Source organism: Carcharodon carcharias, assembly GCF_017639515.1.
Source record: "Carcharodon carcharias isolate sCarCar2 chromosome 35 unlocalized genomic scaffold, sCarCar2.pri SUPER_35_unloc_1, whole genome shotgun sequence".
Lineage (NCBI taxonomy): Eukaryota > Metazoa > Chordata > Chondrichthyes > Lamniformes > Lamnidae > Carcharodon > Carcharodon carcharias.
The window spans coordinates 105,525-124,370 of NW_024470701.1; the positions used below are offsets into that span (position 1 = coordinate 105,525).

General features: G+C 56.7%; 1 protein-coding gene across 1 annotated transcript in view; it reads left to right on the plus strand.

The window, feature by feature from the left end:
* The window catches only part of LOC121274177 (metabotropic glutamate receptor 6-like), a 96,481-nt gene that overhangs the window by 74,970 nt on the left and 2,665 nt on the right, over positions 1-18,846 (plus strand). Inside the window, exons 6-8 of the mRNA XM_041181377.1 lie at positions 1,417-1,617; positions 4,391-4,530; positions 8,284-9,219. Coding sequence (XP_041037311.1) covers positions 1,417-1,617; positions 4,391-4,530; positions 8,284-9,219 — 1,277 coding nt within the window. The remainder of the gene's footprint in view (positions 1-1,416; positions 1,618-4,390; positions 4,531-8,283; positions 9,220-18,846) is intronic.

Sequence of the window (18,846 nt, forward strand, 5' to 3'; positions counted from 1 at the left end):
CCCTTGTGTTGCTGTAGTGTCCTGGGATACGGATTGAGTTGAAGTTTCCTGGGATATTGTGGGAGACTCTGTGAGGGATTGGGATAACTGCGACTCTCACATTTTCATGGAAAAGTCCAAATCCTTTCCTAGTAACTGTAACCATGTAGATTCCTTCTCTCTCTTTCTCTTCCTATACTCTGCCCCTCACCCTCTCTCTCTCTTTGTCATCTCTTTCATCCCCTCTACCTCTATCTCTCTCTTTCTCTCATACTCCCTCCACACTCTATTTTTTTCTACCTCACTGCTCTATCTTTCTCCCTCTCTGCCTACCTCTTTCTCTCTCTCCTCCCTTCTCCCCACCCACCACATTCTCTCCCCCTCTCCCTCTTCTTTCCCCCTCATCCCTTTCCCCTCCTCTGTCTCCCTCTCTCCCTCCCCTCTTTTTTTTCTCTCTTTCTATTCTCCACTTTCCCTCTGGTGTGCTCCCCTCCTCTCTCTCCCCCCCACCCTCACCCCCTTTCTCACCTCCACACTCTATCCATTTCTTCTCTCTTGCCTCCTCCCCTCTCCCACTCTCTCTCCTCCGCTCTCCCTCCCTCTTCTCTCCTCTCTCTCCCTCTCTCTTTTCTCTATCTCGCTCTCTCCCTCCTGTTTCTCGTTCTCCCCTCTTTCTTTCCTCCACACTCACCCATCTTGCCTCTCTCTTTCCCGCTCCTCTCCTCTCACTCCCTCCCTCTCTTTTTCTCCTTCTCTCTCTCCCTCCCTCTTCCTCATCCTTCTCTCTCCTATCTTGCTCTCTCCCTCCCACTTCCCATTCTCCCCCCTCTCTCACTCCTCCACATTCCCCCCATCTCATGTCTCTCTTTTGCCTCTCTCGCTCCCTCCCTCTCCTCTGTCTCCTACCTCGCTCCCTCCCTCTCCCTTCCTACCTCTCTCTTCCCCCCTCTCTCTCTCTCTCGCTCCTTCTCCTCTCCTCTCTCTCCTACCTCGTTCCCTTCATACCCCTCTCTCTCTCTCCCTCCCTCTCCTCTCCCTTCCTACCTTGCTCCCTCCCTCTCCCTTCCTACCTCTCTCTTCCCCCCTCTCTCTCTCTCTCACTCCCTCTCCTCTCCTCTCTCTCCTACCTTGCTCCCTTCATACCCCTCTCTCTCTCCCTCCCTCTCCTCTCCCTTCCTACCTTGCTCCCACCCTTTGCCTTCCTACCTCTCTCTTCCCCTCTATCTCTCTCTCTCTCACTCCCTCCCTCTCCCTTCCTACCTCTCTCTTCCCCTCTATCTATCTCTCTCTCGTTCCCTCTCCTCTCCTCTCTCTCCTACCTCGCTCCCTCCCTCTCCCTTCCTACCTCTCTCTTCCCCTCTCCCTCGCTCTCTCTCTCTCTCTCTCTCGCTGCCTCTTTCCATCTCTCCTCTCACCTCTCTCCCTTTCTGTCTCCAGGCCAGGAGAGAATTGGCCGTGAATCACATTATGAGCAGGAGGGGAAGGTCCAGTTTGTGATTGACGCAGTGTACGCTATGGCCCATGCAGTGCATGACATGCACAAGTACCTCTGCGCTGGCACCATTGGCATTTGCCCCAAGATGGATACTGTCGATGGAAAGACCCTTCTACAATACATCAGGAGTGTCACCTTCAATGGTGAGTTCAGGGTCAAGAATCGGATAGTCCTGCAGGGAGACATTAGCCCTATCAGGTCCCAGTGTTGATCGCATTAGATTCAACCTTGACCTTTCACCTCTGCCCTTTGGATTCAGATTAAGCCCCTGCGCCAACCCCACCCCCACAGCCTATGGCTGTGAGGACAGGAGGGGGTATCACCCAGAATTTCTGCTCCTATTCATCAGGGGGTTTGTTGCGATGCACCACTTAGACGATTAGCATTGGCTTGGCGAAGGGAAGGGTCTGCGGTGGGGGTGCTGGGAGGGGTGGACAAGAGGTAGAATCCAGAATGGTTGGGGAAATATCCAGAGCTCAGGCGCCCCCCCCCCCCCCCCCCCAACCCCCCCACCAGGCAGTTGAAGGCACGGCCGCCAATGGTGGAGCGATGGGAATCGGGGGATGCTCGAGAGGCCGGAATTGGATGAGATCAGAGATCTCGGAAAGTTGTAGGAGTTACAGAGATAGGGAGGGTTGTAGGGGCTGCAGGAGGTTACAGAGATAGGGAGGGGTGTAGGGGACTGAAGGAGGTTACAGAGATAGGGAGGGGTGTAGGGGCTGGAGTTACAGAGGTAGGGAGGGTTGTAGGGGCTGGAGGAGGTTACAGAGATAGGGAGGGGTGTAGGGGGCTGGAGGAGGTTACAGAGATAGGGAAGGGTGTAGGGGACTGGAGGAGATTACAGAGATAGGGAGGGGTGTAGGGACTGGAGGAGGTTACAGAGATAGGGAGGGTTGTAGGGGCTGGAGGAGGTTACAGAGATAGGGAGAGTTGTAGGGGCTGGAGGAGGTTACAGAGATAGGGAGGAGTGTAGGGTCTGGAGGAGGCTACAGAGATAGGGAGGGTTGTAGGGGCTGGAGGAGGTTACAGAGATAGGGAGGGTTGTAGGGGGCTGGAGGAGGTTATAGAGATAAGGAGGGTTGTAGGGGACTGGAGGAGGTTACAGAGATAGGGAGGGGTGTAGGGACTGCAGGAGGTTACAGAGATAGGGTGGGGTGTAGGGGCTGGAGTTACAGAGGTAGATAGGAGTGTAGGGGCTGGAGGAGGTTCTAGAGATAGGGAGGGTTGTAGGGGCTGGAGGAGGTTACAGAGATAGGGAGGGGTGTAGGGGACTGGAGGAGGTTACGGAGATAGGGAGGGGTGTAGGGGACTGGAGGAGGTTACAGAGATAGGGAGGGGTGTAGGGGACTGGAGGAGGTTACGGAGATAAGGAGGGGTGTAGGGGACTGGAGGAGGTTACGGAGATAGGGAGGGGTGTAGGGGACTGGAGGAGGTTACGGAGATAAGGAGGGGTGTAGGGGACTGGAGGAGGTTACGGAGATAGGGAGGGGTGTAGGGGACTGGAGGAGGTTACAGAGATAGGGAGGGGTGTAGGGGACTGGAGGAGGTTACGGAGATAAGGAGGGGTGTAGGGGACTGGAGGAGGTTACGGAGTTAGGGAGGGGTGTAGGGGACTGGAGGAGGTTACAGAGATAGGGAGGGGCAGCAGCAGTTTTGTGATGAACTGAAGTTCGGGGAGAAGGGGAAGGAGGGAACAGATGGAAAATGGGAGCGCGGACGGTCAAAGCAGTTGGCGTCCAGCTGGAGTTAAACGCCGAGCGAGTGGGTGAAAGCTTTCAGCCTTGGGCATTCAATTATTTTTTTAAATCGTGTTTGAGCGAGCGACCAGAATCAGTTGGAGATTTGATGAGTGTGGCCTAGTTGACTAATAAAAGCCTCAGCTCGGGTTTGCTGCACCGGGGCAGGCTGGGTAATGAGCAGCAGGTGGCGCAGGGTTAGGGCCCAGGCTTCTGAACTCCTGTTCGCACAGAGCAATCCAACCTCGTGCCGCTCCAACGGAGGCAGGGCTGGCAACCCCCGGTGGGGCCCCCGCTTGGGCGCTTTTCCTTTCGTTTCTCAGCCTCTCTGCCCCCCGGCGGTTGCTACGGAAACCGGGCCTTGCGCTCGAGGGCTGAGCCCTCCAGTCGCCAGCGGCCATTTTGGGCCAGGGCCTACGGGCCCTTGGGGCTGGCGGGTGGTTGACAGCGTCCGTCCCAGGCGGAGCCGTCTACCCTAGAGTCGGGCCTCAGGGAGCAAACAAGGCCTGTCCGGGCCCCCGTGCGCTGATGGGAAGTGGACCCCAACCGCCTGGTGGGCGTGAGGGTGGGGTGGGCAAGGCTGGCACCTAGAATTTAAGGCTGCCCCCCTCATCCTCCCCGCCCTCTCCCCAACGCCCTCCTCCTCCTCCTCCTCCTCCTTCCCAGCGACAGTGAAGGAACGGCCGATATGTTTCCAAGTCGGGATGGTGAGGGGCTCGGAGGGGAACTTGCAGGTGGTGGGGTTCCCCATGTGTCTGCTGCCCTTGTCCGTCTAGGTGGTAGAGGTGGTGGGTTTGGGCGGCGCTGTCGAAGGAGCCTTGGCGAGTTGCTGCAGTGCATCTTGTAGATGGTACACACACTGCTGCCCCTGTGCGTCGGCGAACGGCTTGGAGGGTGATGGGCAGTTGATACTGAGACCCTTACAGGGGAACTGGCTGGCAAAATTTTACCGGGGTTCGGTGAGGTGGTGGGGGGGACAGCAAAGACGATGCGAGTTGCCCTTGGAACGAGCCAGCACAGACGGGATGGGCTGAATGGCCAACGAATCCAGGCGGATGCCTCGCGATCTCAGCCGCGTCGATTAAACCTCTTGGCTGTTGTACGCAGGGTCATCCCAGAGATTGGGGATTGAGGCGATGTTGGGATTTGGTTGTGATCTTACCGACTCTTTCTTGCCCAGGAAGTGCCGGTACCTCGGTAATGTTCAATGAGAATGGAGATGCGCCAGGACGGTATCACATCTTTCAGTACCACCACACCAACACCAGCACCCCCGGGTATAAGGTCATCGGGCAGTGGACGGACAACCTGAGAATGAATGTGAGTGACCACAGGCGTACCCGCCTTGCCCACTTCGCCATGGGCTGTGCCACCCCCCGCTCTCTCTCCACTGGGTGCGACACACCACTGCACAGACATGGCTTCGACCCTGAGGGAGAGCCGCACTGTCGGAGGGTCAGTGCTGAGGGAGCCCCGCACTGTGGGAGGGTCAGTGCTGAGGGAGCGCCGCACTGTCGGAGGGTCAGTGCTGAGGGAGCCCCGCACTGTGGGAGGGTCAGTGCTGAGGGAGCGCCGCACTGTCGGAGGGTCAGTGCTGAGGGAGCGCCGCAGTGTGGGAGGGTCAGTGCTGAGGGAGCGTCGCACTGTCGGAGGGTCAGTGCTGAGGGAGTGCCGCACTGTGGGAGGGTCAGCGCTGAGGGATTGTGGGACTGTCGGAGGGTCAGCACTGAGGGATTGCGGGACTGTCGGAGGGTCAGTGCTGAGGGAGCGCCGCACTGTTGAAGGGTCAGCGCTGAGGGAGCGCCGCACTGTCGGAGGGTCAGTGCTGAGGGAGCGCCGCACTGTCGGAAGGTCAGTGCTGAGGGAGCGCCGCACTGTCGGAGGGTCAGCGCTGAGGGAGCGCCGCACTGTCGGAGGGTCAGTGCTGAGGGAGCGCCGCACTGTCGGAAGGTCAGTGCTGAGGGAGCGCCGCACTGTCGGAGGGTCAGTGCTGAGGGAGTGCCACACTGTGGGAGGGTCAGCGCTGAGGGAGCGCCGCACTGTTGAAGGGTCAGCGCTGAGGGAGTGCCACACTGTGGGAGGGTCAGCGCTGAGGGAGTGCCGCACTGTGGGAGGGTCAGCCCTGAGGGAGTGCCGTGTTTGCCACAATGCAATAGTTTCCTTCATTGGTCCTGAGTCCATCTTTCCTTACAACACACAGGAGAGAGAGCTGTGGAGAGAGGGGCAGCATGGTAAAGCAGAGGCAGTGAGAGAGAGGGGCTCCCTCCCTGGGGGCATATCCCAACTCCTCCCTGTCCCATTCACCAGCCCGACAATGTGGATAATGTACAGACCCACAAAGCACCCGCAGCCAAATTCACCTTCCAATCCACAAGAACTGCTGTCATTGGGACCACCCACACCCCCCACCATAGCCTCGCATCCCCCTTCACCCCGTCTCAACTCATCGGCTGCTGAAGCCTTCGTCCCCCTCCAGACACAATTATCCCAGCGCTCTCCTAGCTGCTCTCCCACATTCTACCCTTCGGAAATTTCAGCTCGACTGAAACTCTGCTGCATCACCTCATGTCTGAACTCACACCGAGTGCCGTTCACCCATAACACCCCTCTGTGCTCACTGACCCACACTGGCTCCACGTCTTCACCCCTCCCTATCTCTGTAAACTCCTCCAGCCCCTACACCCCTCTCTATCTCTGTAACCTCCTCCAGCCCCTACAACCCTCCCTATCTCTGTAACATCCTCCAGCCACTACAACCCTCCCTATCTCTGTAACCTCCTCCACCGCCTACACCCCTCCCTATCTCTGTAACCTCCTCCAGACCCCACACCCCTCCCTATCTCTGTAACCTCCTCCAGCCCCTACAACCCTCCCTATCTCTGTAACATCCCCCAGCCCCTACACCCCTCCCTATCTCTGTAACCTCCTCCAGCCCCTACAACACTCCCTATCTCTGTAACCTCCTCCAGTCCCCTACACCCCTCCCTATCTCTGTAACCTCCTCCAGACCCCACACCCCTCCCTATCTCTGTAACCTCCTCCAGCCCCTACACCCCTCCCTATCTCTGTAACCTTCTCCAGCCCCTTCACCCCTCCCTATCTCTGTAAACTCCTCCAGCCCCTACACCCCTCTCTATCTCTGTAACCTCCTCCAGCCCCTACAACACTCCCTATCTCTGTAACCTCCTCCAGTCCCAACAACCCTCCCTATCTCTGTAAACTCCTCCAGCCCCTACACACCTCCTTATTTCTGTAACCTCCTCCAGCTGCTACAACCCTCCCTATCTCTGTAACCTCCTCCAGCCCCTACAACCCTCCCTATCTGTGTAACCTCCTCCAGCCCCTACACCCTCCCTATCTCTGTAACCTCCCCCAGCCCCTACACACCTCCCTATCTCTGTAACCTCCTCCAGCCCCTACAACCCTCCCTATCTCTGTAAGCTCCTCAAGCCCCTACACCCCTCCTTAACTCTGTAACCTCCTCCAGCTCCTACACCCTCCCTATCTCTGTAACCTCCTCCAGCCCCTACATCCCTCCCTATCTCTGTAACCTCCTCCAGCCACTACACCCTCCCTATCTCTGTAACCTCCTCCAGCTGCTACAACCCTCCCTATCTCTGTAACCTCCTCCAGCCCCTACAACCCTCCCTATCTCTGTAACCTCCTCCAGCCCCTACAACCCTCCCTATCTCTGTAACCTCCTCCAGCCACTACAACCCTCACTATCTCTGTAACCTCCTCCAGGCCCTACATCCCTCCCTATCTCTGTAACCTCCTCCAGCCACTACACCCTCCCTATCTCTGTAACCTCCTCCAGCTGCTACAACCCTCCCTATCTCTGTAACCTCCTCCAGCCCCTACAACCCTCCCTATCTCTGTAACCTCCTCCAGCCCCTACAACCCTCCCTATCTCTGTAACCTCCTCCAGCCACTACAACCCTCCCTATCTCTGTAACCTCCTCCAGGCCCTACACCCCTCCCTATCTCTGTAACCTCCTACAACCCTCCGAGATCTCTGCTTTCCTCCAATTCCGGCCTCTCGAGCATCCCCCGATTCCCATCGCTCCACCATTGGCGGCCGTGCCTTCAGCTGCCTTGGGGGGGGGCCCTGAGCTCTGGAATTCCCTCCCTAAACCTCTCCACCTCCCCCTCTCTCTATCTCTCTCTCTCCCTCTCCCCTCCTTAAACCGACCTCTTTGACCGATCTTAAGGTCACTGGTTCCCTCTATCTCCTGATGTGGCCATTTTACCTTTGGTATGCATTTGGCAGACTTTGTCCTGCATTATTGAGTGGTGATCCGGTGCCTTACGAAGTTGACGGACAAAATGGCCGCCATTTTGTGATCCCCTTCCACGAAGGAGATGGAAAATTCCCCGTTTTTCTTTCTTTTTCGCTTTAAACGTTGGCCCGGGAATCCGGGGAGAACTTCCTAACGCTGCGTCCCTTCCAATGGTGTCACTGAAGGAGTTAACAAAATACATTGAAGGGTTTTCAACAGCTACTGTTGCCGCCCGGTCTAGTGTTGCCCTGTGGAATCTGCAGCCTGCCTGAATTTCAAACTCAGGGTTTAATTCAAAATCAGGATTTGGCGAATTCTCATTTAATTGGAGGAGGATTTAGAAAAGCAATAATTTTAGATTAAATCCCTCTCCACGTCCGTGCTAAATGAGAGGTGCTGAAAAATAATTTATTTAAGTGGGATTTGATCAAACAATTAAACTGATGTTCAAACGGCTTTGCATGGCTGACATTTGTTGACAAGCTGCGCAATCTCTTAATCTACTGTCACTTAGAGGTGGCAGTGACACACAGGACATGTACAGCTTTACTCTGTATCTAGCCCCGTGCTGTACCTGCCCTGGGAATGTTTGATGCGGACAGTGTAGAGGGAGCTTTACTCTGTATCTAACCCCGTGCTGTACCTGTCCTGGGAGTGTTTGATGGGGACGGTGTAGAGGGAACTTTACTCTGTATCTAACCCCGTGCTGTACCTGTCCTGGGAGTGTTTAGTGGGGACGGTGTAGAGGGAGCTTTACTCTGTATCTAACCCTGTGCCACCTCCTCTTTTTCAGCTGGATGAGATGCAGTGGGGTGGTGGGGGCACAGAGGTGCCACGCTCGGTCTGCAGCTTCCCCTGCCCTCCCGGCGAGCGCAAGAAGATGGTGAAGGGCGTGCCCTGCTGCTGGCACTGCGAGCTCTGCGACGGGTACCGCTACCAGCTGAGCGAGTTCGAGTGCCAGCTGTGCCCGCTGGACATGCGGCCCAGCCCCAACCGGACGGGCTGCCAGCCCACGCCCGTGGTCAAGCTGGAGTGGCACTCGGCCTGGGCCGCGCTGCCCCTCATCCTGGCGGTGGTGGGCATCCTGGCCACCAGCTTCACCGTCCTGGTCTTTGTCCGGCACAACGAGACGCCCATCGTCAGGGCGTCCGGCCGGGAGCTGAGCTACGTCCTGCTGGCCGGAGTCTTCCTGATCTACGCCATCACCTTCCTGATGATCGCCGAGCCGGGGGCCGTCGTCTGCGCCCTGCGGCGCCTCCTGCTGGGCCTGGGCATGAGCATCACCTACTCGGCGCTGCTGACCAAGACCAACCGCATCTACCGCATCTTTGAGAGGGGCAAGCGCTCGGTGACGCCGCCCCCCTTCATCAGCCCCACCTCGCAGCTGGCCATCACCTTCGCCCTCATCTCCCTGCAGGTGCTGGGGGTCTTCGTCTGGCTGGGCGTCCAGCCCCCCCACGCCACCGTCGACTACGAGGAGCAGCGCACCCCTGACCCCCAGCTGGCGCGCGGCATCCTGAAGTGCGACATGTCTGACCTCTCCCTCATCTGCTGCCTGGGCTACAGCATCCTCCTGATGGTGACCTGCACCGTCTACGCCGTCAAGAGCCGCGGCGTCCCCGAGACCTTCAACGAGGCCAAGCCCATCGGCTTCACCATGTACACCACCTGCATCATCTGGCTGGCCTTCGTGCCCATCTTCTTCGGCACCGCCCAGTCAGCAGAGAAGGTAAGGGTGCCCCTCCCCCAGCCCCTCCCCCAGCCCCTCCCCCAGCCCCTCCCCAGCCCCTCCCCCAGCCCCTCCCCCAGCCCGGCCCCTCCCCCAGCCCCTCCCCCAGCCCCTCCCCAGCCCCTCCCCCAGCCCCTCCCCAGCCCCTCCCCCAGCCCCTCCCCCAGCCCGGCCCCTCCCCCAGCCCCTCCCCCAGCCCCTCCCCCAGCCCCTCCCCCAGCCCGGCCCCTCCCCCAGCCCCTCCCCCAGCCCCTCCCCCAGCCCCTCCCCCAGCCCCTCCCACAGCCCCTCCCCCAGCCCCTCCCCAGCCCCACCCCCAGCCCCTCCCCCAGCCCGGCCCCTCCCCCATCCCCTCCCCCAGCCCCACCCCCAGCCGGCCCCACCCCCAGCCCCTCCCCCAGCCCGGCCCCTCCCCCAGCCCCTCCCCCAGACCGGCCCCTCCCCCAGCTCCTCCCCCAGCTCCTCCTTAGCCCCTCCCTCAGCCCGGCCCCTCCCCCAGCCCCTCCCCCAGCCCCTCCCCCAGCCCCTCCCACAGCCCCTCCCCCAGCCCCTCCCCAGCCCCTCCCCCAGCCCCTCCCCCAGCCCGGCCCCTCCCCCAGCCCCTCCCCCAGCCCCACCCCCAGCCCCTCCCCCAGCCCCTCCTGCCCGTCCCCCTGTCCGGCCCCGCCTGTCCATCTGCCCGCCCGCCGGACCTTACACCCGCCCGCCGGACCTTACACCCGCCCGCCGGACCTTACACCCGCCCGCCGGACCTTACACCCGCCCGCCGGACCTTACACTCGCCCGCCGGACCTTACACCCGCCCGCCGGACCTTACACCCGCCCGCCGGACCTTACACCCGCCCGCCGGACCTTACACTCGCCCGCCGGACCTTACACCCGCTCACCCGACCTTACACCCGCCCGCCGGACCTTACACCCGCCCGCCGGACCTTACACCCGCTCGCCCGACCTTACACTCGCCCGCCGGACCTTACACCCACCCGCCGGACCTTACACCCGCCCGCCGGACCTTACACCCGCCCGCCGGACCTTACACCCGCCCGCCCGACCTTACACCCGCCCGCCCGAGATTAAACCCGCCCGCCTGACCTTACACCCGCCCGCCGGACCTTACACCCGCCCGCCCGAGCTTAAACCCGCCTGCCCGACCTTACACCCGCCCGCCGGACATAACACCCGCCCGCCCGACCTTACACCCGCCCGCCGGACCTTACACCCGCCCGCCCGACCTTACACCCGCCCGCCGGACCTTACACCCGCCCGCCGGACCTTACACCCGCCCGCCGGACCTTACACCCGCCCGCCCGAGCTTAAACCCGCCCGCCCGACCTTACACCCACCCGCCCGACCTTACACCCGCCCGCCCGAGCTTAAACCCGCCCGCCCGACCTTACACCCGCCCGCCCGACCTTACACCCGCCCGCCGGACCTCACACCCGCCTGCCCGACCTTACACCCACCCGCCGGACCTTACACCCACCCGCCGGACCTTACGCCCGCCCGCCCGACCTTACACCCGCCCACCGGACCTCACACCCGCCCGCCCGACCTTACACCCGCCCGCCGGACCTTACACCCATCCGCTGGTCCTTACACCCACTCGCCCGACCTTACACCCGCCCGCCCGAGCTTAAACCCGCCCGCCCGAGCTTAAACCCGCCCGCCGGACCTTACACCCACCCGCCGGACCTTACACCCGCCCGCCGGACCTCACACCCGCCCACCTGACCTTACACCCGCCCGCCCGACCTTACACCCGCCCGCCCGACCTAACACCCGCCCGCCGGACCTCACACCCGCTGGACCTCACACCCGCCTGCCCGACCTTACAGCCACCCGCCAGGCCTTACACCCGCCCACCAGACCTTACACCCGCCCGCCCGACATTACACCCACCCGCCAGACCTTACACCCGCCCGCCAGACCTTACACCCGCCCGCCTGACCTTACACCCACCCACCTGACCTTACACCCGCCCACCTGACCTTACACCCGCCCACCTGACCTTACACCCGCCCACCTGACCTTACATCCGCCCGCAGTCACCCATTCACCAGCCCACTACCCGCCCCATTCTCCTCCACTTTCTCCTCCACATTCTCCCTCATTCTCCTCCTCATTCTCCTCCACATTCTCCTCCACATTCTCCCTCATTCTCCTCCTCTTTCTCCTCCACATTCTCCCTCATTCTACTCCTCATTCTCCTCCACATTCTCCCTCATTCTCCTCCTCATTCTCCCTCATTCTCCTCCTCATTCTCCCTCATTCTCCTCCTCATTCTCCTCCTCATTCTCCCTCATTCTCCTCCTCATTCTCCTCCTCATTCTCCTCCTCATTCTCCTCCACATTCTCCCTCATTATCCTCCTCATTGGATCATGTTCTCATTTCTTCCTCATTTCCTCTTCATTTCCCTCATTTTTCTTCCTTGTTTACCTCCTCTATTTCCTCATCATTTTCCTCCTCAATTTCCTCATCGTTTTCCTCCTCCATTTCCTCCTCTATTTCCCTCTCATGTTCTCGTCATTTTCCTCCTCATTACCTCAGTTTCCTCCTCATTTTCTCCTCACTATGCTCTCCCTCTTCCTTCCACCTTGCCCCCCCACTCACATTACCCCTCACTCACTCCCCTCTCTCTCTCACATTACCCCTCACTCACTCCCCTCTCTATCACATTACCCCTCAACTCACTTCCCTCTCTCTCTCACATTACCCCTCAACTCACTCCCCTCTCTCTCTCACATTACCCCTCACTCACTCCCCTCTCTATCACATTACCCCTCAACTCACTCCCCTCTCTCTCTCACATTACCCCTCACTCACTCCCCTCTCTATCACATTACCCCTCAACTCACTCCCCTCTCTCTCTCACATTACCCCTCAACTCACTCCCCTCTCTCTCTCACATTACCCCTCACTCACTCCCCTCTCTCTCTCACATTACCCCTCACTCACTCCCCTCTCTCTCACATTACCCCTCAACTCACTCCCCTCTCTCTCTCTCACATTAGCCCTCAACTCACTCCCCTCTCCCTCTCACATTACCCCTCAACTCACTCCCCTCTCCCTCTCACATTACCCCTCACTCACTCCCCTCTCTCTCTCACATTACCCCTCACTCACTCCCCTCTCTCTCTCACATTACCCCTCAACTCACTCCCCTCTCTCTCTCACATTACCCCTCAACTCACTCCCCTCTCTCTCTCATATTACCCCTCAATCACTCCCCTCTCTCTCTCTCACATTACCCCTCAGCTCACTCCGCTCTCTCTCTCACATTATCCCTCACTCACTCCCCTCTCTCTCTCACATTATCCCTCACTCACTCCCCTCTCTCTCTCACATTAGCCCTCAACTCACTCCCCTCTCTCTCTCACATTACCCCTCACTCACTCCCCTCTCTCTCTCACATTAGCCCTCAACTCACTCCCCTCTCTCTCACAATACCCCTCACTCACTCCCCTCTCTCTCACATTACCCCTCAACTCACTCCCCTCTCTCTCACATACCCCTCACTCACTCCCCTCTCTCTCACATTACCCCTCACTCACTCCCCTCTCTCTCTCACATTACCCCTCAACTCACTCCCCTCTCTCTCACATTACCCCTCACTCACTCCCCTCTCTCTCTCACATTACCCCTCACTCACTCCCCTCTCTCTCTCACATTACCCCTCAACTCACTCCCCTCTCTCTCACATTACCCCTCACTCACTCCCCTCTCTCTCTCACATTACCCCTCACTCACTCCCCTCTCTCTCTCTCACATTACCCCTCACTCACTCCCCTCTCTCTCTCACATTACCCCTCACTCACTCCCCTCTCTCTCACATTACCCCTCAACTCACTCCCCTCTCTCTCTCTCTCACATTAGCCCTCAACTCACTCCCCTCTCCCTCTCACATTACCCCTCAACTCACTCCCCTCTCCCTCTCACATTACCCCTCACTCACTCCCCTCTCTCTCTCACATTACCCCTCACTCACTCCCCTCTCTCTCTCACATTACCCCTCAACTCACTCCCCTCTCTCTCTCACATTACCCCTCAACTCACTCCCCTCTCTCTCTCATATTACCCCTCACTCACTCCCCTCTCTCTCTCTCACATTACCCCTCAACTCACTCCCCTCTCTCTCACATTACCCCTCAGCTCACTCCGCTCTCTCTCTCACATTATCCCTCACTCACTCCCCTCTCTCTCTCACATTATCCCTCACTCACTCCCCTCTCTCTCTCACATTAGCCCTCAACTCACTCCCCTCTCTCTCACAATACCCCTCACTCACTCCCCTCTCTCTCACATTACCCCTCAACTCACTCCCCTCTCTCTCACATACCCCTCACTCACTCCCCTCTCTCTCACATTACCCCTCACTCACTCCCCTCTCTCTCACATTACCCCTCACTCACTCCCCTCTCTCTCTCACATTACCCCTCACTCACTCCCCTCTCTCTCTCACATTACCCCACACTCACTCCCCTCTCTCTCTCACATTACCCCTCACTCACTCCCCTCTCTCTCTCACATTACCCCTCAACTCACTCCCCTCTCTCTCACATTACCCCTCACTCACTCCCCTCTCTCTCTCACATTACCCCTCACTCACTCCCCTCTCTCTCTCTCACATTACCCCTCAACTCACTCCCCTCTCTCTCTCACATTACCCCTCAATCACTCCCCTCTCCCTCTCACATTACCCCTCGGCTTGCTGTCCTTACCCTACTCTCTGCCCCCACTCCATTGATCCTGTCAGTCGCTCCCTGCACGTTATTTTTCAACCAGTTCCAGACATCTGCCCACAACAGCTGTCATCCAAACAGGGACTTCAATTTGAAAAATATCCCAAGGCATTACACAGAGACCTAATCAGGAAAATGGCATTGAAATCACAGCAGAAGGTATGAAGAAAGGTTGCAGAGAGCTCGGTCAAAGAGATCGGTTTTAAGGAGCATCTTAAAGGAGGAGAGAGAGGACGAGAGAGATGAACAGAGGGAGAGACAGAGGGAGAGACAGAGGGAGAGACGGAAAGGGTCAGAGAGGTTTTAGGAGGGAATATCCAGAGCTCAGGGCCCCCCCCAGGCAGCTGAAGGCACGGCCGCCAATGGTGGAGCAGTGGGAATCGGGGGATGCTCGAGAGGCCGGAATTGGAGGAAAGCAGAGATCTCGGAGGGTTGTAGAAGGTGACAGAGATAGGGAGGGTTGTAGGGGCTGGAGGAGGTTACAGAGATAGGGAGGGTTGTAGGGGCTGGAGAAGGTTACAGAGATAGGGAGGGTTGTAGGGGCTGGAGGAGGTTACAGAGATAGGGAGGGGTGTAGGGGCTGGAGGAGGTTACAGAGATAGGGAGGGGTGTAGGGGCTGGAGGAGGTTACAGAAATAGGGAGGGTTGTAGGGGCTGGAGGAGGTTACAGAGATAGGGAGGGTTGTAGGGGCTGGAGGAGGTTACAGAGATAGGGAGGGGTTTAGGGGCTGGAGGAGATTACAGAGATAGGGAGGGGTGTATGGGCTGGAGGAGGTTACAGAGATAGGGAGGGTTGTAGGGGCTGGAAGAGTTTACAGAGATAGGGAGGATTGTAGGGTCTGGAGGAAGTTACAGAGATAGGGAGTGTTGTAGGGGCTGGAGGAGGTTACAGAGATAGGGAGGTGCCGAGGGCATGGAATGGTTTGAAAACATGGTGAGAATGTTAAAATGGAGGTGTTCCTGGACCGGGAGCCAGTGTGGGTCAGCGAGCATGTGGAGTGTGATGGGTGAACGGGACTCAGTGTGAGTTTGGAGACGGGGAGGGTGAGAGCAGAGTTTTGGCTGAGCTAATGTTTCTGGAGTGTAGAATGTGGGAGAGCAGCCTGGAGAGCGCTGGGATAGTCGCGTCTGGAGCGGGCGAAGGAATGGGTGAGGGCTTCAGCAGCTGATGAGCCAAGGCGGGTGATGTTACAGAGGGGGAAATGGTCGGTGTTAGTGATGGTGGGAGATGAGGTCGGCAACTTGTCTCAGGGTCAGGATACAACAGAGGCGGAGAACCAGCTGATTCAGTCTCGGACCGTTGCCAGGGAGAGAGGGATGGAGTCGGTCGCTGTGGACGCAGTTTGGAGGGGAGATGGAAAACAATGGCTTCGGTCTTCCCGATATTTAATTGGAGGAAATTTCTGCTCATCCAGGACTGGATGTCGGATCAGCAGCCTGACAATTTTGAGAGTGGAGGAGTGCAGGGAGAGGGAGGTGGTGTTGGGGGATAAGGGGTGGTGGCTGAGGTCGAGCTGGGCAGCGTCAGCGTAGATTCATAAAGTCATAGAGTCATATCGTTTTACAACATGGAAAGAGTCCCTTCGGCCCATCATGTCTGTGCCAGGTGTCCAGTACCTATCTATTCTAACCCCATTTCCGCACTTGGCCTGTAGTCCTGTGTGCTACGATGTTCCAAGTGTTTATCTAAATACTTCTGAAATGTTATGAGGGTTCCTACCTCTACCACCCCCTCGGGCAGTGTGTTCCAGATTCCTCCCACCCTCTGGGTGGAAAAACCTTTCCTCAAATCCCCTCTAAACCTCCTGCCCCTTATCTTAAATCTGTGCCCCCTGGTTATTGACCCCTCCACCAAGGGGAAAAGTTTCTTCCTATTCACCCTATCTATGCCCCTCATAATTTTGGATACCTCAATCAGGTCCCCCCTCAGTCTCCTCTGCTCTAAGGAAAACAACCCTACCCTACCCAGCCTTTCTTCATAGCTAAAACGCTCCAACCCAGGCAACATCCTGGTGAATCTCCTCTGCACCCTCTCCAGTACAATCACATCCTTCCTATAGTGTGGCGGCCAGAACTGCACACAGTACTCCAGCTGTGACCTAACCAGCGTTTTATACAGCTCCAATATAACCCCCTGCTCTTATATTCTATCCCTCGGCTAATGAAGACAAGTATCCCACATGCCTTCCTAACCACCTTATCTTCCTCCGCTGCTGCCTTCAGGGATCAATGGACATCTACACCAAGGTCCCTCTGATCCCCTGTTCTTCCGAGGGTCCTACTATTCACAGTATATTCCTTTGCCGTGTTTGGCCTCCCAAAATACATCAGCTGACATTTCTCAGGATTAAGTTCCATTTACCATCGCTCTGCCCGTCTTACCAGCCCAACTATATCGTTCAGGATTCTAAGGCTTTCCTCCTCACTGATTACGGCACCACCAATATATTTGTCATCTACTGATCATACCTCCTATATTCATTAAAGTACACTACAAACAGCAAGGGTCCCAGCACCGATCCCTGTGGTACACCCACTGGACAGAGGCTTCCAATCGCAAACACACCCCTCGACCATCACCCTCTGTCTCCTGCCACTGAGCCAATTTTGGATCCAATTTTCCAACTTGCCCTGGATCCCATTGGCTCTTACCCTCTTGAACATTCTCCCGTGCGGGACCTTGTCAAAAGCCTTACTGAAGTCCATGTAGACTACATCAACTACACTACCCTCATCTACACACCTAGTCACCTCCTCAAAACATTCAATCACATTTGTTAGACATGGTCTCCCCCTGACAATGTCACATTGACTATCCCTGATTAACCCCTAACTCTCCAAGTGGAGATTAATCCTGTCCCTCAGAATTTTTTCCAAGAGTTTCCCTGCCACTGATGTCAGGCTCACCGGCCTATGGTTCCCTGGTTTATCCCTTCCACCCTTCTTGAATAATGGTTATCACATTGGCTGGCCTCCAGTCCTCTGGCACCTCTCCTGTGGACAGAGAGGGTTTGAAAATTAGTGTCAGAGCCCCTGCTATCCCCTCCCTTGCCTCACAGAGCAGCCTGGGATACACCTCATCTGGGCCTGGGGAGTTTATCCACATTTAAGCCCACTAAAACCATTAATACCTCCACCCTCTCAATGCTAAATTGTTCCAATCTGTCTCCCTCTCCCTGATTTCAACACCTACATTGTGAACACAGATGAAAAGTAATCATTTAAAACATCACCTGCATCCTCCAGCTCTATGCACTTTGGTCTCTAATGGGCCCCACTCATTCCCTGGTTATCCTCTTGCCCCATTATCTTCCTTTATTTTACCACTGGTGCTTTTTCATGCCCCCTCTTCTCTCTCCTAATTACTTTTTTTTAAGTAACTCCCTGCACGTACTATACTCCTCTAAGGCTTCTGCTGTCTTCAGACCTCAATATCTACCATAAGCTTCCATTTCTTTCCTTATCCAATCCTGTACATTCCTTGACATTCAGGGTTCACTGGACTTGTTTGTCCTACCCCCTCATCTTTACAGGAACATGTTGGCCCTGAACTCTCACTGTTTCCATTTTGAATGACTCCCACTGGTCTGTTGTAGACTTTCCTGTAAGTAGCTGCTCCCAGTACACTTTGGCCTGATCCTGTCTTAACATATTAAAATCGGCCTTCCCCACACCCCCCACTCCCCATTCGCTACCCCCACCCCCCCCACCAACCTAATTCTGGACCTTTATTTCCAGTCCATCTTTGTCCTTTTCCATAACCACCTTAAATTTTACTGATTTATGATCACTATCACTGAAATGCTCCCCCACTGACACTTCTACCACTTGCCCGGCTTTGCTCCCTAAAACTAAGCCCCGCACTCTCGAAGGACTTTCTACATGCCGGCTTAAAAAGCTCTCCTGGATACATTTTAAGAATTGTGCCCCCTCTTAGCCTTTCACACTTTGTCTATCTCAGTTAATATTGGGGAACTTGAAACCCCTACTATTATTACGCTATTATTTTTGCACTTCCCTGAGATTTGCCTACATATTTGCCCTTCTATCTCTCTCTGACTGTTTTGGGGGCCTGTAGTACACTCCCAGAGATGTGATTGCCCCCTTTTTGTTTCTAAATTCTACCCATGTGGCCTGAATTGAGGAACATTCTAAGATGTCATCCCTCCTTATTGCAGTAATTGACTCCTTGATCAATATTGCGAAACCCCCTCCTCTTTTACACCAACCCCCCCTCCTCGTCTCACCTCAAGATTCTATACCCTGGAACATTGAGCTGCCAATCCTGCCCCTCCCTCAACCATGTCTCTGTGATAGAAGTGATATCATATCCCCATGTGTTAATCAACACCCTCAACTCATCTGCCTTACTCCCAGGAGTCCATGCATTAAAATAAATGCCATCCAGCCTTGTCATGCTACCTTGTGCATAAACTGGACTATATCCGCTCTGCCTTCCAGACTGACTTGGTCTATTTTTGTCTGTACATCACTCCCTACTATACCTCCACTCTGTATCCCACCCACCCCTGCTAAATTAGTTTAACCTCCCCCCACCTCCCCACTAGCGAACACCCCCCCCCCCCCACAAGGATGTTAGCCCCATTCCGGTTCAGGTTCAGACTTGTACAGGTCCCACCACCCCCAGAAACGGAGCCAGTGATCCAGGAGTCTAAAGCCTTCCCTTCTGCACCACCTCTTCAGCCACACATTCATCTTCTCTTTGGCACGCGACACAGGGAGTAATCCAGAGGTTGCAACCTTTGAGGTCCTGTTTTTTAGTCTGCTGCCTAGCTCCCTAAATTCATTTAGCAGGACCTCATCCCTCTTTCTACCTAAGTCGTTTGTACCAATGTGAACCACGACCTCTGAGTTTTCCCTCCCTCT